We start from the raw sequence: 25543 nt of genomic DNA on the forward strand, positions 1-25543 counted from the left end.
AGAGGGCTCTAAGCTTACCTTTACAAAATAGTCAAACAGGGGCCGGTATTTCTTGCCTCTGAGAGAGGCACCAGGAAATCTAGAAAACAAGAGGAGCAAACTCACAATTAAAATCATCAAAGAAATGAGGCTGCAGCCACATCAAATTACCATTTCTTTCTGATTTCCTTGTTTCTAAGTCATTAGTGCTAGAACATGTGACTTGAATATATTTGATTAAGCTTGAATACTATATATAGCTCTTGGGCAATAAAGTATCTCACTTTTTAAAACTAAAGACACACACACACACACACACACCACACAAATGCATGCATGTATACATCAATGATTTGTATATTCACCTTTCAAGGATCTCATAGTCACTCTCCGATTTATAGAGGGCTGATAATCTGGCTTCCATTAAAATGAGTAATTTTCCTCTGACAGAATCTATGAGAGCAAGGGAAAATGTGGACTTCAATGACATGCATTGATATTTTCTGAATAAAAAACAGAACACAGGGTTCACCAACCAGAAAAGTTGTATACAGGCAGATGAGTGACGTGACTGGAATCTTAGGCAAAGGGCCTTCAAGGGTGTCACGTTCACTGACCCAGAGGTCACACCAGTACACTTATACAGACAGAAATGCACTTGCCTACAGAAGTAGAAGTAGACACCACAGGTAGCTTCTATGGTGGAAGCAGCTCCTTCCTGACAGTAGCATTAGAAACCAACTGTTGGTTCTTAAATTCTCCTAAGGCATAGCTAAATAAAGGTAAAAGTATCTGTTTTCTGACTACCAATCCTTTTCCATTCCTTTCTCAATATTATTCCCTGATAGTACAAGCTACTGTGAATCAAACTGTCTTGTAAGATGAATTTCTTTCTGGCTATGAGCTTTTCTTTCTTTCCTTAGCTTCCCCCTGCTCTCCATAAACTGCTGAAACCGGTCATCTGAATTATATTCTCCCATTCCTGTTCATTTTAGTTCACTGATAATAAGAAATATATATTTAGTCTCTGTTCTGGCATGGGTGCCTGCTCAGTCACTTCAGCTGTGTTAGACTCTTTGCAACCCTGAAGACAGTAGCCTACCAGGCCCTTCTGTTCATGGGCTTCTCCAGGCAAGAATACTGCAATGGGTTGCCATTTTCTCCTCTAGGGGATCTTCTGAACCCACAGATCAAACTCATGTCTGCCAGTATCTCTTCCACTGCAGGTGGATTCTTCACCTACTGAGCCATCTTTTCTGGCAGAGCTCTTAAATCTCTTGGAATTTCTTAAGTGATGGGAGCCATAAATGTGTCTTTTGTTGATAACAAAACATGTTATGAGGTAGTACACCCCAGTTCTGGAGAAACTTGAGACCCTTCCAGATCTCTCTATGTACTTCACTTGGCCGTTTGAGTGTATCCTTTACAATCCCTTTTTATACTTAACTGGTAATCTCAAGAGTACAATGTTCTCTGAGTTCTGTGACTTACTCTTTGGACCCAAGGAGGAGGTCATGGGTTGGTTAGAAATCTAGGTGACAACCAGAACTCATGACTGACATCTGAAGTGTGGGTGCAGTAGCAGAGGGTCATCTTGTAGGACTAAGCTCTTAAACTGTGGTATCTGACTCTTCTCCAGACACCTAGTGCTTAAATTGATTTAACTGTTTGGCAGTGTTGAGAAAACACATATTGGAGATTCCTAATAGCAATGATATGCTACTTCGTTGAATCTCAGGTTCCTGGGCTGCTGAGTAAAAGTACAATAATCTGAAAATAATAAGAAATTTTTACTTTTCATCTCTCTGTATAATGTTAATTTTTTTGTGTTAATTTCAACTTGTTACTTTTTTAATCAGAAAAACACTTGAGGATGTTTTTCTGATTATGTCTTAATAGTTTTTCAAAAACGTTTTTATTCCAAAAAGAAATGTGATTTTTTTCTTTTTTAACCATTGTGTCAAAAAGAATAAAAAGCTAGGAATAAATCTACCTAAGGATGTAAAAGACCTTTACTCCAAAACTTATTTGACTGATGAAAGACATCAAGGGTGACACAAACAGATGGAAAAATATACCACATTCTGGGACTGGAAGGATCAATGTGGTCAAAATGAATATACTACCCAAAGTAATCTACAAATTCAGTGCAATCCCTATCAAATTACTAACAGTATTTTATCAGATCAAACAATTTTAAGATTTGTATGGAAACACAAAAGATCTCAAATAACCAAGCAATCTCAAAAAATGGAGTTGGAGGAATCAGGCTCACTGACTTCAGACTCTACTATAAAGCTACAGCAATCAAAACGGTATGGTACTGTTATTCTCTATTTTAGAGTAGGGAAATGATGTTAGACAAAAAGCAAATTTGAGAGATTTTCTCATTCAAGTTCAAAATGAGTTCAACAAGCAGCAGTTCAAAAAGCAGCAGAGACAACTTACAACCTCAACAACAAATTTGGCCCAGGAACTGCTAATGAATGTACAGTGCAGTGGTTGTTCAAGAAGTTTTGCAAAGGAGACAAGAGCCTTGAAGATTAGGAGCATAATGGCCAATTATTGGAAGTTGACAATGACCGACTGAGAGCAATCATCAAAGCTGATCCTCTTATAACTACATGAGAAGCTGTCCAAGAATTCCAAGGTTGACCATTCTATGGTCATTCAGCATTTGAAGCAAATCGGAAAAGAGAAAAAGCTCAATCAGTGGGTGCCTCATGAGCTGACGGCAAATTAAAAAAACTGTCATTTTGAAGGTCCCTCTGCCCAAGAAAGAGTCAAATTATTTCCAGTTTTAGAAATATACTGGAAGCTAACTGGCTTTGTTGTGCTGTTTGAAACTTATTATCAGATTCTCCTTTCAAAATATCTTGGTATATAACACCATACCTATGTATTCACCACTAGACAATTATTTCTTAGAGGCTTTCTGGGTTTCTAAGAAATTTTATTAGTAGGCAAATTTCCCTGGGGTTATTAGCACATAAAAGTGATTATGATATACCTAAGTACAGATTCTCAAACAATAAATTGTAAGACATGTGACCAGAGAGTTCATGCTACCTCCCAGCCCCAACAACTTTACTGATTCTAGTAAACATTTATTTCTTATATAACATGCAGTATGTTAATTAAGTTATAATTTTAAATCATGCCCTGATTACTAATAGTGATGTCTATTTAAAAATCAAAGAATATTTTTTAAAATGTAACACATTTAGGCATGACAAGTTATTTCCTATAAAAATTTTAGACGTTATCTAATATTGTATCCAACTGAGTTTTCTTAATGAATTAACTGTGTGCTGTTTCTAGTGTGACCCATCTGCTGCTGCTGCTGCTGCTAAGTTGCTTCAGTCGTGTCCGACTCTGTGCGACCCCATAGACGGCAGCCCACCAGGCTCCCCTGTCCCTGGGACTCTCCAGGCAAGAACACTGGAGTGGGTTGCCATTTCCTTCTCCAATGCATGAAAGTGAAAAGTGAAAGTGAAGTCCCTCAGTCGTGTCTGACTCCTAGCGACCCCATGGACTGTAGCCCACCAGGCTCCTCCGTCCATGGGATTTTCCAGGCAAGAGTGCTGGAGTGGGGTGCCATTGCCTTCTCCGGTGACCCATCTACTGTCTATTTATTTATTGAATACTTATCTTGTTTCAGGTAATGGGATATAAGGGCATGCTGTTGCTGCTGCTAAGTCGCTTCAGTCGTGTCCGACTCTGTGCGACCACATAGACAGCAGCCCACCAGGCTCCCCCATCCCTGGGATTCTCCAGGCAAGAACACTGGAGTGGGTTGCCATTTCCTTCTCCAATGCATGAAAGTGAAAAGTGAAAGTGAAGTCACTCAGTTGTGTCCAACTCTTCGCAACCCTGTGGACTGCAGCCTACCAGGCTCCTCTGTCCATGGGATTTTCCAGGCAAGAGTACTGGAGTGGGGTGCCATTGCCTTCTCTGATATAAGGGCATAGCCCTCAACAATACCTATCCAGGTCCTGCCTTCCACAAACCCCGGGAGTTAGGATTTTTTTGTTATTTGCTAATAACAACATCCTTGGGAATTCCAGGGCATTACAGTGATTAGGACACGGTGCTTCCACTGCCAGGGCCCAGGTTTGATCCTTGGGTCTGGGATCCTGTAAGCCATGTGGAAGGGCCAAAAAACAAACAAATAAAAAACCTCAACTGTATCCTGATAATCTCTCTCTGTAGCTAAATGAAATTACTCTAATAAATGCCTTTTGGAGGAAATATACCTCAATATAACAAAGGCCATATAAGAGAAGTCCACAGCTAACATCATATTTATGGGGAAAAAGCTGAAAGTGTTTCCTCTAATATCAACAAGATAAAGACACCAAATCTCGACATTTTTATTTTAGTACTGAAGTCCTAGCCAGAAGAGTTAAGTAGGAAAAACAAAAGAAATCCAAATTGGAAACAAAGAGGTAAAGCTCACTATTTTCAGATGACATGATAGTACATATATAAAATCCAAGACTCCATCAAAAACTTAGAACTAAAAAACAAATGCAGTAAAGTAGGATACAAAATCAACATACTGAAATTCACTGCATTTCTACACACCAATAATGAACTATCATAAAGAGAGAAAATAACTGCATTTACAATTGTATCACAAAGAATAAAATACCTAGGAACAAGCTTAAGAGTAAATGAAAGACCAAGACACTGAAAAGTTTAAGACACTGATGAAAGAAATTAAAGACACAAATAAATGGAAAAGAATTCTGTATTCAGGGACTCGAAGAATTAACAGTGTTAAAATGTCCATACTACTCAAATAATTCTAGATTCAGTGCAATTTTTGTCAATATTTCAATGGCATTTTTCACAGAAATAGAGTCAACATTCTTAAAATCTATATCAACCCACAAAAGATCCTGAAAAGTCCATTCAGTCTTGAGAAAGAAGAACAAAGCTGAAGGCAGAACACTTATTTATTTCAAACTATATTACAAAGCTCCAGTAATCACAACAGTATGGAACAAAACAGAGAGTCCAGAAATAAACTCACATATATATAGACAATTCATATACAACAAAGGAGCCAAGAATATACAATAGAGAAAGGAGAGTCTCTTCAATAAATAGTGTTGGGAGAACTAGATCACTCTCTCATGCCATGTACAGAAATTAACACAAATGAATTAAAGACTTGGACATAAGACCTGAAACCCTAAGATTCCTTCATGAAAACATAGCTGACTGGACTTCCCTGGTGGTCCAGTGGCTAAGACTCTGCACTTTCACTGCAGGGGGCATGAGTCTGATCACTGCTCCTAGTTGGGGAAGTTTCACACGCTGCTCAATGTGGGGGAAAAAAAAATCCCCACAAAACATATTTGATAAACTCCCTGATGTTGGTCTTGGCAATGTTTTTGTTTGTTTTTGACCTGACAACAAAAGAAATCAGAAGCAAAAAAAAAAGTGGGACTACATCACACTAAAGCTTCTGCATAGCAAATGTAATCAACAAAATGAAAAGGCAACCATGCAAGAAAATATCTGTATATCAAATATCTGATAAGGGGCTAACATCAAAATTATAAAAAGAACTCACACAGTGCAACAGCAAATGAATAAATAAATGGGTAGAAGATCTGAATAGATATTTTTCCAAAGAAGACATACAGATATCCAACAGGTACATGAAAAGATGCTCAATATCACTAGTCATCATGGATACACAAATCAAAACCCTAATAAGGTATCACCTCATACCTGATGGAATGGCTGTATTCACAAGAGACAAGTGTCGGCAAGGATATGGAGAAGATAGAACCTTTGTACACTGCTGATGGGAATGTAAATTGATGTAGCCACTATGGAAAATAGTATGGCAGTTACTCAACAAAGTTAAAAACACGTATGATCCAGTCATTTTACTTTTGGGTATTTACACAAAGAAAATGAAAACACTAACTTGAAAGATATCTGCAACCCATGTTCATTGTAGCATTATTTACAAGAGCCAAGTCTTAGAAACAACCTGTGTCCATCAGTGGATGGATGGATGAAGAAAATCTGGTATATATATATACAATGAAAAGCTATTTGGCTATAAGAAAGAATGAAATTTTGCTGTTTAAAACATCATGGATAGATCTTAAGTGAAAGAAGTAAAAAAAAGACACATCATCTCACTTTTATGTAGAATAAAAACAAAATCAAAACAACAAAAATATACCTCATGCATACAGATAACAGACTGGTGGTTACCAGAGGCAGAATATGAGGAAGAGGGGGTGACAAAATGAGTAAAGGAAGTCAAAAGGTATAAACTTCCAATTATGAAATAAGGCATGGGGATAAAATTTATAGCATGGAAACCATAGTTAATAATACTATATTGCATACTTGAAAATTACTGAGAGAGCAGATCTTAAAGGGTCTCACCACAAGAAAACAATTCTGTAAGTATTACAGATGTTAACTAGACTTACTGTGATGTTTATTACCCAATGTATACAAACATCTAATTACTTTGCGGTAAACCTGAAACTAATATGTGCTACGTTGTTTCAGTTGTGTCCTAATCTTTGCAACCCTATGACAGTAGCCTGCCAGGCTCCTCTGTCCATAGGATTCTCCACGCAAGAATACTGGAGTGGGTTGTCATTTCCTCCTCCAGGGAATCTTCCTGACCTAAGGATCAAACCCAAGTCTCTTGCCTCTTGTGCACTGGCAGGCAGGTTCTTTACCTGGCAAGGGTGTTCCTTACCACTAGTGCAACCTGGGAAGCCTGAAACTAACACAATGTGTATCAACTATACTTTAATTCAAAAAGTTAAAAAAATAAAAAAGGAAGGAAATGTCAGCTTTCATTCATTAAAATTATTTTATTCATATCAATCATAAAGAACGAGGCTCACACTTACCTTTAATCTTCACATACTGCAAGTCGGGATTAACACACAGGGCAAGGTTACTAGGAAGAGTCCAGGGAGTAGTTGTCCAGGCAACCAAAGAAATATTTTCATCTTCCTCCAAAGGGAAAGTTACAAATATTGAAGGATCTTGAACATCCTGAAATCAAATGAGATAAAATATTCTTTTATAAAATTCGTAATAGCAAACTTGCAAGAAAAAGGAACTGATCCTAAAGAATACAATAATTTGATTTTCAGAATAAGCTGAGCTTTAAAAAAAAAATCTGCCATATTTGTAAGAAGAAAATACAAAGCAAGAAATTCCAAATACATTTTTATATAAAGAAATGCTTTAATAATTACCTTAGTAGTCACAATTAAAATATTTAAAATTTATCAAGAGGGATACCTAATGGAGATTTCACTATTACAATGATCTATTTTATAAAGTCCATAAAGAGTTAGGTCAATAAAATAACTATTTTGGAAAACAGCTATTATTTATTCAAAAATATATTAATAAAAATTTCACTGAAGGGTATATGAGAATTGTGTTTTCAACTTTTCAGGAAATCTGAATTATGTCAAAAATAATCCTTAGTATACAATTAGAGCATGACCAGAGCAAAAAAAAGAAAATACTAAATGTTGGCAAGGATGCAGTGTAATCATAGCAGTCTAGTGGAGGTATAAATCAGTATAACCCCTTTGGAAAAGTCTTTAAAAGTGGGAGACAATGAACCATGGTCCTTGAGTCAAATCTGGCCATTACCAGTTTTTTGTACAGCCCAAGAGCTAAGAATGGTTTTGACAGGACTGACAGACCATGTGGCTTACGAAGTCTAAAACAATTACTATCTGGCCCTTTACATAGTTTGCCAACTCTAGTACTAGAGCTAAATGTAAGTATATCTTACACACAATAATTCCACTCCTGGGAATGTAAGCAACAGAAATGTCTATATATACTCCCCAAAACTCAAGTTCTAGAATATTCATTAACAGCCAATAACTAGATATTACCCAAATGGCAATCAACATTAGAAGGGATAGGGACTTCTCTGGTGGTCCAGTGGCTAAGACTCTGTCGTGCAATGCCAGTGAAGCACGTTCAATCACTGGTCAGGAACTAAGATCCGACATGTCGTGGAACAACTGAGCCCACTTGGCAGCTACTGAAGCCCATGTGCCACAACTAGGTAGTCTATGAGCCTCAAAAAAAGATCTCACACGCCACAACTAAGACCTGACACAGCCAAATAAATACATACATTTAACCATTAGAATGCTAAGCTGCTGCTGCTAAGTCACTTCAGTCGTGTCCGACTCTGTGCAACCCCACAGACGGCAGCCCACCAGGCTCCCCCGTCCCTGGGATTCTCCAAGCAAGAACACTGGAGTGGGTTACCATTTCCTTCTCCAATGCATGAAAGTGAAAAGTGAAAGTGAAGTCGCTCCGTCGTATCCGACTCTTAGCGACCCCATGGACTGCAGCCTACCAGGCTCCTCTGTCCATGGGATTTTCCAGGCAAGAGTACTGGAGTGGGGCGCCATTGCCTTCTCCAACCATTAGAATAGATAAGTTAAATACTTGGCAGTATGTAAAATGATCTACAACTACATACAACATGGATGACTTCCAGAAACACAATCTTGAGCAAGACAAGTCAGACAGACAAAAAAGAACAAACTGTACTATTGTATTTATACTTAGTAGAGAATCACTGAACAATGAGGCTGGAATGAGGACAGCAGTAACTATAAAGGAGTAGGGTGATACATACTAAACTGAAAGGACCATGAGAAGGTAGAGCTCTTGATAGATTAATTGATAAGGCTCCTTTTGAACTTTATCAGGGTGTTGGCTTCAAATATACATTCATTTTGTACAAGTATATGGAATAGAGCAAGGAAATGGAAGAGCAAAAAAAATGCTGTCTTATTAAGTCAGGAAATAGGTACTATATTAATTTTAATATATACATAGTAATGAACATAAAAAACTTAAAAAATAAAAAAAGCCACTAAAGGGAAACCTAAAATAAAACATTAATAGTGATTTCCTTTGGGTACTGGGATTATAATTTTCTCCTTCTTCTTAATATCTTCTATGGCTTCTAAATTTTCCACAATGAGCATAAGCTTCATAAATAAACACATCAACCAGACTTCTAGAAACTAAAAATTAAGACAATATAAAAAACAAGTGTTTTTATATACCATCATTTAGTTTGGGTGTGTACGCTCAATTATCTTTTGGAAAAGTCTGGAAGGATTTTCTTCGTTAACTCAATTTACTTCCCTACAGCTTGCTCTTTCCCAGTAAGAAAATATATCTATTTACTATATAGATGAGTATAAACTTTGAAAACTCTAGGACCAAACTACTATAGGAAACTAACATGTAAAAATTTAGTTACCAAAGAAAACTGCAGCACAATACACAAGGATTTGTATTACAAAATGTTTGGAACAACACTGTTACCATTTGAAGAAAGAAAAAAAAAAAAAAAAAAAACCCGAGCCCTCTGAACAATTCAAATATCTATTGAAAGAATTAACAGATAAATTGTAACCTATTTGTTATATGAAAAGATCCAGGAGCTGTAAGAGATGGGGGTTTGATCCCTGGGTCCAATTCCTGGGTTCCTAAGATTCGCTGGAGGAGGAAATGGCAAACTACTCCAGTATTCTCACCTGGAAAATTCCAGACGAAGGAGCCTGCTGGGCTACAACCCATGGAGTCACAGAGTTGGAAACGAATGAACACACACACATGCAGCAGGGGTCCCAAACCTCTGGGATCTAATCCCTGATGGTCTGAGGTGGAGGTGATGTCATCAGTTCAGTTCAGTTCAGTTGCTCAGTCAGGTCCAACTCTCTGTGACCCCATGGACTGCAGCATACCAGCCTTCCCCATCCATCACCAACTACCAGAGCCTACTCAAACTCATGTCTATTATGTCGGTGATGCCATCCAACCATCTCATTCTCTGTCATCCCCTTCTCCTGTCTTCAATCTTTCCCAGCATCAGGGTCTTTTCTGCTGAGTCAGTTCTTTGCACCAGGTGGCCAAAGTACTGGAGGTTGAGCTTCAGCATCAGTCCTTCCAATGAATATTCAGGATTGATTTCCTTTAGGATGGACTGGTTTGATCTCCTTGCAGTCCAAGGGACTCTCAAGAGACTTCAACATCACAGTTCAAAAGCATCAATTCTTCAGCACTCAGCTTTCTTAATGGTCCAACTCTCACATCCATACATGACTACTGGAAAAACCATAGCTTTGACTAGATAGACCTTTGTTGGTAAAGTAACGTCTCTGCTTTTTAATATGCTATCTAGGTTGGCCATAGCTTTTCTTACAAGGAGCAAGCATCTTTTAATTTCTTGGCTGCAGTCACCATCTGCAGTGATTCTGGAGCCCAGAAAAATAAAGTTAGCCACTGTTTCCATTGTTTCTCCAATTATTTGCCATAAAGTAATGGGACTGGATGCCATGATCTTAGTTTTTTGAATGCTGAGTTTTAAGCCAACTTTTTCACTCTTCTCTCTCACTTTCATCAAAAGGCTCTTTAGTTCTTCTTCACTTTCTGCCATAAGGGTGGTGTCATCTGCATATCTGAGGTTATTGGTATTTCCCCTGGCAATCTTGACTCCAGTTTGTAGGTCATCCAGCCCGGCATTTTGCATGATGTACTCTGCATATAAGTTAAATAAGCTAAAAACTAAAGGTGATGTAATAATAACAGAAATAATGTGTACAATTAGTGTAATGTGCTTGAATCATCCCCAAACCATCCCCTTACTTGGTCTGTGGAAAAACCGTCTTCCACAGAATCAGTCCCTGGCTCCCAAAAGGCTGGGGGTCACTGCTATGTTGTTGCTCATTCGATAACTTGTGTCTGACTCTTCGTGACCCCACGGACTGCAGCACGTCAGGCCTCCCTGCCCCCTCTATCTATTACAGTTTGCCCAAGTTCACGGCCACTGAGTCAGTGATGCTATCCAACCATCTAATCCACTGCTAAACAGCAGTTAAAATTAAACTTAGAGCTACATGTATAAATGAGAAGGAATTTTAAAACATAATGTTTTTGTAGAAGGCAAGGTTCAGAATAAGAATAATGGATGATACTCAGAAACATATATAAAAAATAGTATATACTGTTAATGAATACTTATGTACATAGTAAAAATATAAAAATATGCATAATTAAGAAATCTCAAATTGAGCATAGTGGTTACCTATCAGGATGTAAAGAAAGAAATGGAAAAGAGAAAGGTGGTATAAATAAACAAACTGTGGTATATTTACCTACACAGTAATTAGAACAAAAGATCCATAACTCTACAAAACATGGATGACTATCACAAGCAATGCTGAGTGAGAAAAGCCAGAAAGAAAAGAATACATAGTATATCTTCCCATTTCTTCAAAGTACAGAACCAGACAAAACTAATCAACTGTTATCTGTGATATTTGATGTATTTGAAAAAAATAGATGCTTTTAGTGAAACCCATTTTATTTTTAATTCTTTTGGCCATGGCACAGGGTTGGCAGGATCTTAGTTGCAAGACCAGGGACAAAACCTGTACCCTCCGCAGTGAAAGCTCAGAGTCCTAACCACCGGATCACCAAGGAATTCCCCAGTGCAATCCATTACTTGGTATGCTTAAGATCTGTGCATGTCCAAATAAAAAAAACAAATACCGACCTCTATTATATACGGTCAAAGAAAAAACAAACAGAGAAACAAAGTACTTATATCTATAAAATTCAGAGGACAGAGAAAATGTTAAATCAGATTATGAAGCTGCAATCATTAAAATTCAGATCATGGGAAACTCAACAAAGCAAAACCTGTTACCCAAACAATGATTTGCAAAGGTGGGAGGTGGGCGGGGGCGAGGGAAGCAAAAGAAGAACACAAAAACAGAAATGGAGACCTACACATTAAAAAAGATCTAAGAGAAAACTATTACTGGGTATGAACTTTCCTTAGGTCTGGATTAAAAACAAACAACTAGAAATAACCTTAGGGGAAAAAGATGCTATTTAGAGACAAACAGAAATGTGAACACTGATGATATCCAGCAGTTGAACAATTACAGAATATTTAACACTAAGAATATTAAAAATGATTGATGATGACTTTTTAAGGTGTGACAATAGTAAGGTACATAATGGATTACTTATCAATAAAATGACATGTCTATTATTTGCTTTTGAAAAAGCATCTGGGAGAAATAACTGTAGTGTGCAGATGGGGCAGGACTGGCTATAGAGACTGTTGGGGATACATGATAGGTACAGGAGAGTTAGCTAATTACTGTCTAGTTTTGTGCATGCTTGAAATTCTTCACGTTAAAATGTTTTTAAGAAGGAAGAAAATACAGCAATATAATCAGATCTGACAAAGTTTTAAGCCGTTGGTACTCAACAGTTATTATATTAATCTCTACATTTTTATGTCTTAATATATTTTATTAAAAAAATACAATAACAGGAGTCCCTAAGAACAATCTAATGAGATGTTGAAAGCATTCTCTAAGATGGAAAATGCATCCGAAGTGCAAGTTTTAATAATTTCCAAACCTAGCCATGAAATAAGAATTCTGAACAAATCGAAGTCCTTTAAAAACAAAGAGGGTTAAATAATATCAGAAATAAAACCACCACTTGAATACAAACACATGAGAACAGATACCTCTTATTTCTAAAGACTTACAGTCTTTACTATCTCTCTGGCTAAGGTAAAGCAGTACACTGAGTCCCCTGGACTGCAAGGAGATCAAACCAGTCAATCCTAAAGGAAATCAATCCTGAATATTCTTTTGAAGGACTGATGCTGAAGCTCCAATACTTTGGCCACCTGATGCAAAGAGCTGACTCAGCAGAAAAGACCCTGATGCTGGGAAAGATTGAAGGTAGGAGGAGCAGGGGACAACAGAGAACAAGATGGCTGGATGGCATCACTGACTCAATGGACATGAGTTTGAGCAAGCTCTGGGAAATGGTGAAGGACAGGGAAGCCTGGCATGCTGTAGTCCTTGGTGTCGCCAAGAGTTGGACACAACTGAATAAAGTACACTGTGTAAATATAAGACATGTTTAAATTCTTATACCAAAGACAGCAAGTTATTTCATTCATCAAAGAAAAGATCATAACACACCACTAACTGCAAATCAGATTTTCTTCCAAATACTTTTGACAAATAAATGATATTACAAGGTCTTAGACGAGGCATAAAATAATCCTAAGCAATAAGCCTTATGAAACAAGTGACTTGAGAAAAATAGAGCACAGCTGGACTTCTTAAACAAAGAGAGGCATAAAAATATGGTTAAAATAAGCAAAATCTATCAATCAAAATCTATCTATTAAGACCAGCCGAGGGCTTCCCCAGTGGCTCAGTTCATAAAAAACTGCCTGCCAACACAGGAGAAGCAAGAGACATGGGTTTGATCCCTAAGTGGGAAGATCCCCTGGAGAAGGAAATGGAAACCCAGTCCAATATTTTTGCCTGGAAAATTCCATGAACAGAGGAGCCTGGCAGGCCACAGTCCATGAGGTCTCAAAGAGTCAGACAAAACTAAGAGCACACGTGCACACATCACATTAAGATACATCATTTATATTACTCCCCAGGCTTAACGTTCCACACCGGGACTAAGTTACCATGATCATACAACCATTTAACTTCTGATTCCATAACTTAATGTCCAATGCCATCTCACATACCTTGTAATTCTGGTGAGATTCAAAGTTGGAGAGTGGAGTATTGCATGCAGTGGAGAAGGGCATGACTTTCACACCTCTATAAACAAGGCCTTTATCATAGAGTTGTTTGAAGATCCACCTGGCAAGTAAAGAGAAAGAATTTTTCAAAAATTACATCACCAAAATCCTGTTTTCCCAAATACAAACATTTATGCCAGTCTAGTTTCCGTTTGCAGAGTATCTGACAGGCAAAGACATAGAAACACAATGTCTCTCAACCAGTGAATAGCTGGTAAATTATAACAGATTAGTATAAAGAGATATTATGTAGACATTAAACCTGGAGAGGGAAACAATAATCCACTACTGTATTCTTGCCTGGTGAATCCCATGGACATAGGAGCCTGGCAGGCTACAATCCATGGGGTCGCAAAGAGTCAGACACCACTTAGCGACTAAATAAAAACAATGTAGACATTAAAAGTGCTAGTATCTGCTGACACAGAAAGATGCTCATGACTTGATGTTGACTGAGAAAAGCAATTGACACCATATTGTACAATGAGGTACCAATTATGTAAAACTGTACATATGTATAAATATGTATACATATTTATATTTTTAGAGATGCTAAAAAAAATAGGTTTCCATCAATGTATTAACTTACAGTTGGGATTTTAGGTTTTTTGTTTTTCTTCATACTCTTCTGGTGTACTGTTTAAATTTCACTATAATGGACAGTTTTACAAAGGCTTAAGTAGAAATAATTGGGATTAGGATCAGATATCTCTCCTTTAGTCAGTCAAGAATGTTTATTAAACACTGAAGCATGTTGCTTTATGCTAAATACACCAAGACACTGCAAAACAGTCATCCCAGGTTCTCCTGTGGTAACCAGTCACCTTTTCCAGACGGATACAAGAATGCATTTGGTGGGAATCCTTACTTAATTCTGCCTTTATTTAACTCATTTTTGTAGTTTGAGTCCTAAGTACTTGGAACAATAAATGAATTAAATTCTCTCCCATATGCTAAAATACATTTTTGTGAAAAAACTGTGCACAAATTTTCATGGTAATCAAATTTCCTTGACTTTGGATAAAGTCTGAAAGCCTGGTGTCTTTTAACAAATATCCCAAGTTTAAACTTTAAATGATATACTCTGATTCAAGTACATTCACAGGAGACCAGAGGAACTGTCAGATTTGATATCATTAAGACCCAGATTCAAGCCTAAGAGCCATATAACTCGCTGAGTGATCTCAGAGAAATCACAGTCACTTGCCTTTACCTCCAACAGGGTCTGACCCCAATTCACAGGACTTTCTGAATCATCTGGGAAAAGGGATATGGACGTACTTAATATATACTCAAAAGTACCAACTCAAACCAAATTATCATCATTATCATTTTAAATGTATCACCTACTATTATTTTTATATTCACGCTAGGTTTATGTGCCTTATTTATATGCCAACATGTTCCTCAGGAATAACTAACATTCTAATGCTGAGAGGCTTTGAATGGTCTTCCCCTGACTGAAATATGTTTGAATGTAAATAAAGAAGTACGATGTAAAGCTGCACTGTCTACTGTGGTAGCACTAGCCACACGTGCTCATTTAAATTTACTAAAATTAGAAACTCATTCTCAGTCATACCAACCACATTTAAGTGCTAAATACTTAAATGCTGATCTAGAGCATAAAGAATACCTTCTTTTTCAGATATTTAACAGAAACCCTGCTTTTTTACAATGCACTAGTCATGAGAACTCCAGCTTGTCAGCGAAATAGGAAGAAAGTTCCTGTCCAAAGTTCCTGCCTTGTCAGAGAATTTAATCAACTTCTACCCTTGGATACATGGGTCTGGAGATGCGCTCACAGGGGTACATTAGAGTCAGAGGGTCTGAGAACTGCCCTAGATATCTAGCTCCTCAAAGGACATGTGCCAAGCATGTGCAACAGATCTTGACTAATAGAGATGTAATCAGGGAGACAGGAGACAGTAAGAAGCACAAGCACTTCAGTGTAGGGCCAAAAAAAAAAAGAATCCTACAAAAGATCTCTGCAACTCACCTGTAATTATACATAACTTAACAAAAGCAGGACTTCCTCAAGGTCTGAGTTATGTACACAGGGCATTTTGTAGCCATAATAATTGTTTGCCAATTAATGATATGTAATGATTCTCAGACTACTGTAGGAAGCTCAAGTTAAATTACCTATCAAAACTGGCATTGCAACAATTCTTATTTACAGTTAAAGGAAGCAAAATTAATTTTGAATCTGTTAGGAAACAGTGACTGCATATATAATTTCTCTCAGTAAAAAATTCAAGTACACATCAAAAATTCAAGTATCATTAATACCTTCTTAGAATCTAAAATATACTGAATTTAAAAATAAATTTTGGAGTGGAAGGAATGAATAGTACTGTAGAATTTCAGGGAATATAAATACTCTGTATGATAGCAGAATTATGGAAAGTATGTCATCACATTATCTGTCCAAATCCAAAGAATGTACAAGAGGAGGGAACCCTAATGGAAACTCTGGACTTCAGTTGATTATGATCCCTCAATACAGGTTCATGAATTGTAACAAACGTACCACTCTGGCGGGGGATGTTAATAATAGAGGAGGCTCTGTATGTGTGGAGGCACAAAGCATGTGGGAAATCTCTGTATCTTCCTCTTTTTTCATCTTTTTAGAGCATTTTTAGGTTCATAGCAAAATTAAGTCTTTAAAAACAAAGGAAAAAACAAACCAATTCCTAAAGATTTCAGGTAACTATGAAAAAAGCTGATTCATACTAGAGCATCTCTCTACTAACTAATATAATAGAACAGTCATTATAGTTATACCGTCAAATAAACTTACCAAACAGATTCCATGAATTGTGGATACAGAGTTTTGTAGTCATTGTCAAAGTCAATCCATCGGCCAAGTCTGGTAATAGTAGACTTAAGACATGTGAATATTAAAAAAATAGGAATATTAGAGTTTTTAGACAATGACATGTTATTACATAGCAATTTTCATTATATATGATGATTTTGGAAGAACAATCAATAGTTCAAGTAAATCTATATTGTAAACAACTCATAAAAGTCTACCAAAGCTACCAAATGTCCAACACTGCAGATCTAACCGTTGCTGGCATGAATCATCAATGGTTGCTAAAATTAATGAGTCACAGTGTGATAAGAAACAGGGTACTTACTAACTACAAAGGAAAACCTGAAACCTGACAGTGGAGAAACTTCACAGAATCACCTTAGTGAACAACATTAACAATGCCAACGAGACATATCAGCACTGTGTGCCTTCTGGTATGACAGACTAAGAGGGCTTGATGTTACTTCTTAGGCATTTTTGCCAAAAAAGTATAGCCCAAACTGAATCATGAGGAAATACCAGACATTGAGGGAATTTCTGTATTCTTTAAAAGTCACAGGGTCAGGAAGACAAAAGACTGAAGGAATGTCCCAGATTGAAAGAGACTGCAGAGATATGACAACTAAATGAAATCTGTATTCCTAGACTGGATCTTGCATCAGAAATAAGAATTAGTGGACACTGGTTAAATCTGAATAGGTGTATAATGTTGTATCAATGTTAATTTCCTGATTTTGATAATTATACCATAGTCATTAAAGGTTAGCTTTTGGGAAGTGGGTGATTGGTACAGAGGCTCTTTATACTATTTTTTGGGGGGGAAAAAAGCCCACATGTATATTATAATCATCAGGACGTTCCCCTATTAGTGACCAGGCAATAAACGTAGATTCAGAAAAGTTAGGTTAGGAGAAAATTAAGGAGCTTTGATTTTTAGGTTGGTGAAATCAAATTTCATTAAACAATAAAAATAAGTTTTGAGCAGAAAGAGCACAATAAATAGTCTTGAGAGAAATAACTTGGCAAGCTAAGTGGAAAGAACACGAGCAAGAGACCAATTATTAGATTGTTATAGAAATGAAGACCATGGTGGCTGAAAGACTAGGCTGTACGAATGAAAAGAAATGTCTAGATAAGAGACTGGAGAAGGCAATGGCAACCCACTCCAGTACTCTTGCCTGGAAAATCCCATGGATGGAGGAGCTTGGTAGGCCGCAGTCCATGGGGTCACTAAGAGTCCGGCACGACTGAGTGACTTCACTTTCACTTTTCACTTTCACGCAATGGAGAAGGAAATGGCAACCCACTCCAGTATTCTTGCCTGGAGAATCCCAGGGACAGAGGAGCCTAGTGGGCTGCTGTCTATGGGGTCGCACAGAGTCAGACATGACTGAAGTGACTTAGCAGATAAGAGATATTAAGAAAAGTTTGCTTGAATTTGACATTTGAACAGGTCATGATGACTAAAATTTGAAGTCTGGAAGACTGATACCACTGGCAGGAACAGCAAATTTGAAAAAGTGGTAAGATCATGAAGATGGAAAAAAATAAAAGCCAGACATGTTTCTGAATTGTACAGGTATCTGTGAAGTGAAGTGAAGTGAAGTTTCTCAGTCATGTCCGACTCTTTGCGACCCCATGGACTGCAGCCTACCAGGCTCCTCCCTCCATGGGATTCTCCAGGCAAGAATACTGGAGTGGGTTGCCATTTCCTTCTCCAGGGGATCTTCCCGACCCAGGGATCAAACCCGGGTCTCCCGCATTCCAGGCAGATGCTTTAACCTCTGAGCCACCAGGGAAGCCCATACAGGTATCTGTACAGTTGTACAACAATCCGAGAGGCAGGGAGGAAAGGGGAAGTTGAAGACCTTTGTTTCTAAGCCCATCAGAATTAAGAGAAGATAAGAGCTCTGCCAGACTTGACAGTTATAATACGTAAATGCATCAGCTGTGGGAGCTCTATGACTAGAAAAGCAGTGGGCAAGATGGGAATCAAGCTAATATAACAACCATGAGTCCAAATGTGAATTATTTTTAACATCTGAATTTTAAAATTGCAACATTCTAGTTAATCTGTTTACTAGGACAGCATGATTCCTGTCATACACTGTGGGTAGGTAGGAGATTAAATTTGGAAGATCAATCAGGAACACAGAAATCAGAAAAGAGAGGGTTCAGCATAACAGTTTAGGTAATGAAGTTGAAGATGGAAGCTAAACAGTCTTTTAAAGAGGACAGTCAACTTTGGGTGCATGTCATAAAAAGCACAAATGATCATAAAGTATTTCAACTCCCCTTTAAAAAACTAGTTTTTTAAAAAAATTCTACTTAAAACAACAAACTATACCTTCCATTCAGTAGAGTATCGCATCACAATTGCTCGGCACTGACTGTTATACTCTGCAATCCCCAATTTGGCTACATCCTCTGGTCCTCTGATTCCCAGGGTCTTATCAATTTCATATTCCTGAAAATTTGCATTAAGATTGTTAACATCCCTGCCCTATGACATAAATGCAATTCAACAAAGCTAGAAAATAAAAGGGATTTAAAAAAATTAGTTCTCAGAAAATCTATAGAGAAAATGAACTGTACATACTATTATAGAAATAAAGTTGAATAATATCTGATTATAGTAAAAATTCATATTTTAACATATTATATATTGAAATATAATGCTTATTTTAAAATATCAGAACATAATATGGCTGATGACTCAAACATACCACAGGTAAACCATGACAATCCCAGCCAAATCTTCTGTCAACGTGAAACCCACTCTGGTGAGCATATCTTGTAACTATATCTTTAATTGTCCCTGCAAGTATATGTCCATAGTGAGGCAGTCCAGTTGCAAAAGGAGGCCCATCATAGAAGGTAAATCTAAGAGGTAAGAAAAATTTGTTGTTACTTTAAAATAGACAGCAAAAACTAAGACAGCATTTTACTATAGACCGCAACTCTAACAGTAGAGTCTTTGGGGAGAAGAAAAGCTGCAAGGCTAGGAAACTCAGACATAACTGATTAGATATCTACTGGAGGCCTTGCATTCAAAAAGGCTAATTATGACCATTTGGAGAGACCTGCATTAGACCATCCATTCTTCGTTTATTAGTTCTATGATCTAAAGGAAATTATTCATCCTGCTCGTAAGTTAGATTATCTGTAAAATAAGCCAAAAAACAGCTATTATAAGGTTTTTTGAGCAGAAGAGACACATGATAAAAACAGTAATTAAAGAAAAGACTGGTTTTTAGGTGAATGAAGACTAGAGGTAGGAAGAACCCCAATAGGAAGCTACTACACTCTGCTTGTCTAAATGCTTAAATGAGAATGGTAATAATAAGAAAAGTGGAAAGGAAGAGACTTGACATATAAACTATTTGGAAGACCTCTTTAAGAAACTAAATCTACCTCTAGTAATTAAGAACTCATTCATTCAACATATATCTACTACTGAGATATATAAAGAGGTAGGAAATTCTGAAAAATGATTATTTTTAGACTATACCTTTACCAAAGAAATTCACATACTTTGGCCTATGTTTTGATTGCTTTAAGCATTCCTGGAAACAATTAAAGTCAGACCAAAACTGCAAGATTTTCTCTTCTTCAGCAGGAAAACTGATGTTTTCTGGAACTTGTTGAACCATTTTTGTCACTGCAAGAGAAATCAAATTTTTTATTCTCAGAGGAGAAGTCGAGGAATAACAGAGTACCATACATTAAAATGAACGTTCCTATCACTAGCCATGATACTACATGGTACTTTAAACTTTTTAAAGGTAAAGTTCACATACCATAAAGTTCACCCTTTTAAAGTGTACAATTCACTTTTGCCTTTTTCTTTTTAAAGTATATACACAAGACTGTGCAACCACCATCACTCTCTAATTTCAAAACATTTTCATCACTATTCCCTCTTCAGCCTTCCCAAAAAATGCAAACATTAGCAGTCATTCTCCATCCTCTTCTTCACTAGACTTCTGGTGAATGTTCTGCCTTCTTTCTAGATCTTCCTATTTTGGACATTTCACATAAATGAAATTACGTATATACAGACTACTGGGCCTGGCTTCTTTTACTTAGAATTATGTTTTCGAGGTTCATCCATGTTGTAACACGTACTCGTACTTCATTTTTCATTTACGGCTGAATAATAATTCATTTTACAGATATGACACTTTTTCTTTATTAAATTCCTCAGTTCATGGACATTAGCATTGTTTTCACTTTTGGAGAGGGCAGCTTTTATGTGGACGTAGGTTTTCAGCTCTTAGGTAAATACCTAGAAGTGAAACTGCTGGGTTATGGTAACTGTGTTCAACTTTTTGAGAAACTGCCAAAATGTGTTCCAAAGCTGCTGTGTCATTGTACATTCTCCTAGCAGAGAATAAGATTCCAATTTCTCTACATCCTCACTCCTTATTGTCCATCTTTGGATTATATGAAATCCTAGGTGGTATAAAGTACTATCTCACTGTGCTTTTGATTTCCATTTCCCTAATGATTAGTGATGCCGAGCTTATTGGTCGTTTTATACCTTCTTTGGAGAAATGTCTACTCATCTTTTGCCTACTGTTTAATTGGGCTGTCTTTTTACTGCTAAATTGTAAGACTTCTTTATACATTCTAGATATAAGCCCCTTATCAGTTACAGGATTTGCAAACAAAATTTTCCCATTCCACAGCTTGTTTCTTATTTTCTTCATAGTCTATTTTTTGAAGCACAAATACTTTTAATTTTGGTGAAGTTCAGATTATTTACTGGTTTTGTTACTTGAACTTTCAGTGTCATATCTAAGAAATCACTACCAACAACAAGGTTGTGATGTTTTAGCTCTTATGGTTAGGTCACTGATCCATCTTGAGTTATTTTTGTATATGGTATGAAGTAAAAACATATGGTACTTTTAAATTTCAAAATTTATATCCAATTCACACTCATTTATTCTTCAGCTACAGTATAACATTTAGTAATCACAGACCACACATTTCTTAAAAGAAAAGAAAACCTTGCCAATTGTAATGATACTAAAAATTCATTAATATTCTGAAAAAATAAATCTCAAAGTAGGTAAAATTCTTACCTACAGTCACTTTTGTCGAATCAAACTAATCTGAGGAAAACAGGCAAAACCTTAAAAAATGTTAAAGCTAAAAAGATAAGAATTACATTCAAATAATTCCAAGATTATTTTAATTTTACATTTTATCAATTGTGCTACTTACTCATGAATTTTGTAAAGGACAAACCCTATGCCTCTCTGATTTAGTGCCTACTGAGAGGTCTTAGTGTCTTTTTCAGAAGTTAACAACCTCATTCAGAAATACCTGATCAGTCTGGGTTTAACTATCTAGTGGTTTAACTATCTACTGAGCATCCTTGAGTCCATTTCTCCTCAAAGCCTATTTATTCTCACTTTATAATTTTAATAAGGTTGGTGATCAGATTTCCAGGCCAACATCAGATTACAATGGGATAGGAACGCTAATAATGAGAAAACAGAGAAGGCGGAAAACCTTAAGAACTCAAATAACAATCTGAGATAATTGACTCTAGAAGCTCAGAGATTGACATACTTCAACCAATTCTGAAAAATCAAAGCCTAAGCACCATAACTGAACTATGCCATAAAAATTTTTTTTTAATTAAAAAAAAAAAGCTACGTATATAAAGCAATGGTAGAAATTATGGAATTTCAAAGATATAGTTCTCACTATGTTAACTCATTTTTATTCTATTTTATTTGACAGAGAATGTGAAGAGACAAACTAAAGGACTGACCACGAAATGGCAAATACACAAACTGATTAAAAATAAAATTAGGGAATCAAATTAAAATTATATGGAAATTCAAGACCAGGGAAAATTTAAATCATGCAGATCCTTGGTCTAAATTACCAACACTAATTCAAGATATGACTGTAAGCTTCCTGGCAGCCAAGACAAGGGATTAAAAACTCAAAAGGATATTGATTTTGTACATAAGTGAAAATCTACAGAAAATGAGATTTATGCCACAGAAGTCTGAGTCACACACGGAAATGAGTGATCTGTTTAATTAATATTTTTAACATTAGAAAAAGTTGTTTTTAAAGTTTGTTACAAGCAGTATTTCTCCTTTTGTCCCTCTTTTATTCATTTTTGAGATGTGAGAGTGCCTTTGAGTTTTATACAGGAAAAAAATAAGGAAGAACATGTGTGCCATTTAATTCTACTATCCATTTTCTGATTAGAGTAAGCCATTTGCATGCATGTGTGCATGCTAAGTCGCCTTAGTCATCCCCAACTCTGTGCGACCCTATGGACTGTAGCCTGCCAGGCTCCTCTGTCCATGGGATTCTCCAGGCAAGAATACTGGAGTGGGCTGTCATGCCCTCCTCCAGGGGATCTTACCAACCCAGAGACTGAACCTGCATCTCTTATGTATCCTGCATTGGCAGGCAGGATACATACTTACTACTAGAGCTACCTGGGAAGCCCCAGAGTGTGTGCCATTGCTGCTGCTGCTACTGCTGCTGCTAAGTCGCTTCAATCGTGTCTGACTCTGTGCGACCCCATAGACAGCAGCCCACCAGGCTCCCCATCCCTGGGATTCTCCAGGCAAGAACACTGGAGTGGGTTGCCACTTCCTTCTCCAATGCATGAAAGTAAAAAGTGAAAGTGAGGTTGCTCAGTCGTGTCCGACTCTTCTCGACCCCATGGACTGCAGCCTACCAAGCTCCTCCATCCATGGGATTTTCCAGGCAAGAGTACTGGAGTGGGGTGCCATTGCCTTCTCCGAAGAGTGTGCCATTAAATATTATTAAACAAAAGTTGAAAGGCATTTTGGATCTTCAGCTCTTGTTATAACTCACAGACTTTCAAGGATGGAGAGAGGCGTTAAAGTCTGTGCATTTACTGATGTAGTAGGTGTCCTATTGGATTAGTGACAACCTTATTAGAGGCCAGTTTAAACTTAAAGAGGTTATATCTGAAGACTAACAGATCTTCAGATATCAACACATTTATGTCTGTCACTCTTAATGCTCGTCAAGGCTGGTCCTATTATTCCAGCATCTATAAAAGTTGACTGGAGTAGACTCATCAGCCCTTCCTCAGATTAAGGAGTCCAAATCTACATTTTAACAAGATCTGAGGGGATGAGAATGCACATCAAAATTTAAGTCCTTCTCTTAAACTGTTCTGTTATTTTATTTATCTGAACATTTTTCCTTTTTTTTTTTTTCTAAGAAAATGAGAGTTAAGCTTTCTGTGAAGATGGCTTTAGAGTTATATACAATTTCCAGTGAGCCTCTACATCTCCAGAGATTAAGAACCACTGCATCATTAGACCAAATACAAACACCCCATGTAATGGCACTGACTATTCGAGGAACTAAAAAGCCTCTTGATGGAAGTGAAAGAGGAGAGTGAAAAAGTTGGCTTAAAGCTCAACATTCAGAAAACGAAGATCATGGCATCCGGTCCCACCACTTCATGGGAAATAGATGGGGAAACAGTGGAAACAGTGTCAGACTTTATTTTTCTGGGCTCCAAAATCACTGCAGATGGTGACTTCAGCCATGAAATTAAAAGACGCTTACTCCTTGGAAGGAAAGTTATGACCAACCTAGATAGCATATCCAAAAGCAGAGACATTACTTTGCCAACAAAGGTTCGTCTAGTCAAGGCTATGGTTTTTCCTGTGGTCATGTATGGATGTGAGAGTTGGACTGTGAAGAAGGCTGAGCGCTGAAGAATTGATGCTTTTGAACTGTGGTGTTGGAGAAGACTCTTGAGAGTCCCTTGGACTGCAAGGAGATCCAACCAGTCCATTCTGAAGGAGATCAGCCCTGGGATTTCTTTGGAAGGAATGATGCTGAAGCTGAAACTCCACTACTTTGGCCACCTCATGCATAGAGTTGACTCGTTGGAAAAGATTCTGATGCTGGGAGGGATTGGGGGCAGAAGGAGAAGGGGATGACAGAGGATGAGATGGCTGGATGGCATCACCGACTCAATGGACGTGAGTCTGAGTGAACTCCGGGAGTTGGTGATGGACAGGGAGGCCCGGCATGCTGCAATTCATGGGGTCGCAAAGAGTCGGACATGACTGAGCGACTGATCTGATCTGATCTGATTCCAGGAAGTGTCATGTATCAGTGACCGGGCTATGGCAGCTGCTGAGGAGAAACAGCCCCCATGCATATATCACAGGATTGCTCTAGCCCCTCATATCCACTGGAGAGCTGTACCTGCACAACAGCATCCAGTAACCACAGGGCTTGTGGGTAAAAGTGGGAGCAGAAAGAGGAGGGGGATTAACCTTACCAGGTCATGCTCAGGGAAGCAATCTCCTCTTCTTCCTTTCAACTATAATTCAAGGTCTCCACTATCTTCCCTATTCCATGACTCCTGACCTCTTTAGCCTCAACATCCTGTTCAGCAATTTCTAGATACCCTCTCCTTGACCTTTACTTGTATTTTCCTCAACATATCTTGGAAAAGCACACCAAAAAAATTTAAAAATAAATCTCATGATCTTTACCATACTTGCTCCCATTTTTAATATCTAGTAGTTCTAGTAGTTCCACTATTTCTTCCCATTACCTGAAATTTCTGAGTCACCTTTAATACAACCAGATGATCCCCACATCCAAAAGATCACCAAGTTACATGGGTCTGACTTCTAAGTCTTCTAATTTCTCTATTCTGTCTTCCTCATTCCCAGATTTCCATAACCTGTTACATTAAGTCAAATTTAACCCCAATGGTGGGTCCATCTCCAGTCTTTTTTAAAAACAACTTATATCTTATTAACATATAAGCCAGAGAGGCATGCAGTGGAGAAGGAAATGGCAACCCACTCCAGTATTCTGGCCTGGAGAAGCCCAGGGACAGAGGAGCCTGATGGGCTGCGTCTATGGGGTCGCAGAGTCAGACACGACTGAAGCGACTAAGCAGCAGCAGCAGCAAGCCAGAGATATACTTACGCAAATGTGTAAAATATGTACAAAGATATCGACTGAAGCACGTCTATAGACAAATATCTGAAAACAAT

The 25543-nt window shown here is 37.5% G+C and overlaps 1 protein-coding gene and 1 non-coding gene across 4 annotated transcripts in view; both read right to left on the reverse strand.

The window, feature by feature from the left end:
• IARS1 (isoleucyl-tRNA synthetase 1) overlaps positions 1-25543 on the reverse strand; it is an 81214-nt gene that overhangs the window by 53092 nt on the left and 2579 nt on the right. For all 3 annotated transcript variants that reach the window (XM_086315585.1, XM_086315583.1, XM_086315584.1), the window contains exons 2-9: positions 20031-20157; positions 19223-19379; positions 18844-18963; positions 16479-16561; positions 13619-13736; positions 6882-7029; positions 345-432; positions 19-79 (exon numbers count right to left, since the gene is read on the reverse strand). Coding sequence is in view for 2 of the 3 variants with exons in the window: in XM_086315583.1 (XP_086171709.1) it covers positions 19-79; positions 345-432; positions 6882-7029; positions 13619-13736; positions 16479-16561; positions 18844-18963; positions 19223-19379; positions 20031-20149 (894 nt within the window). In the remaining variant the exon portion in view is untranslated. The remainder of the gene's footprint in view (positions 1-18; positions 80-344; positions 433-6881; positions 7030-13618; positions 13737-16478; positions 16562-18843; positions 18964-19222; positions 19380-20030; positions 20158-25543) is intronic.
• LOC147367575 (small nucleolar RNA SNORA84) lies at positions 24635-24767 on the reverse strand. Its single transcript, XR_015132222.1, has one exon. It is a non-coding gene; the product is annotated as a small nucleolar RNA SNORA84 (small nucleolar RNA).

Source organism: Bos grunniens, chromosome 8 (assembly GCF_055505025.1).
Source record: "Bos grunniens cultivar Pamir isolate PY7600 chromosome 8, Bosgru_T2T1.0, whole genome shotgun sequence".
In the NCBI taxonomy this organism is placed as follows: Eukaryota; Metazoa; Chordata; class Mammalia; order Artiodactyla; family Bovidae; genus Bos; species Bos grunniens.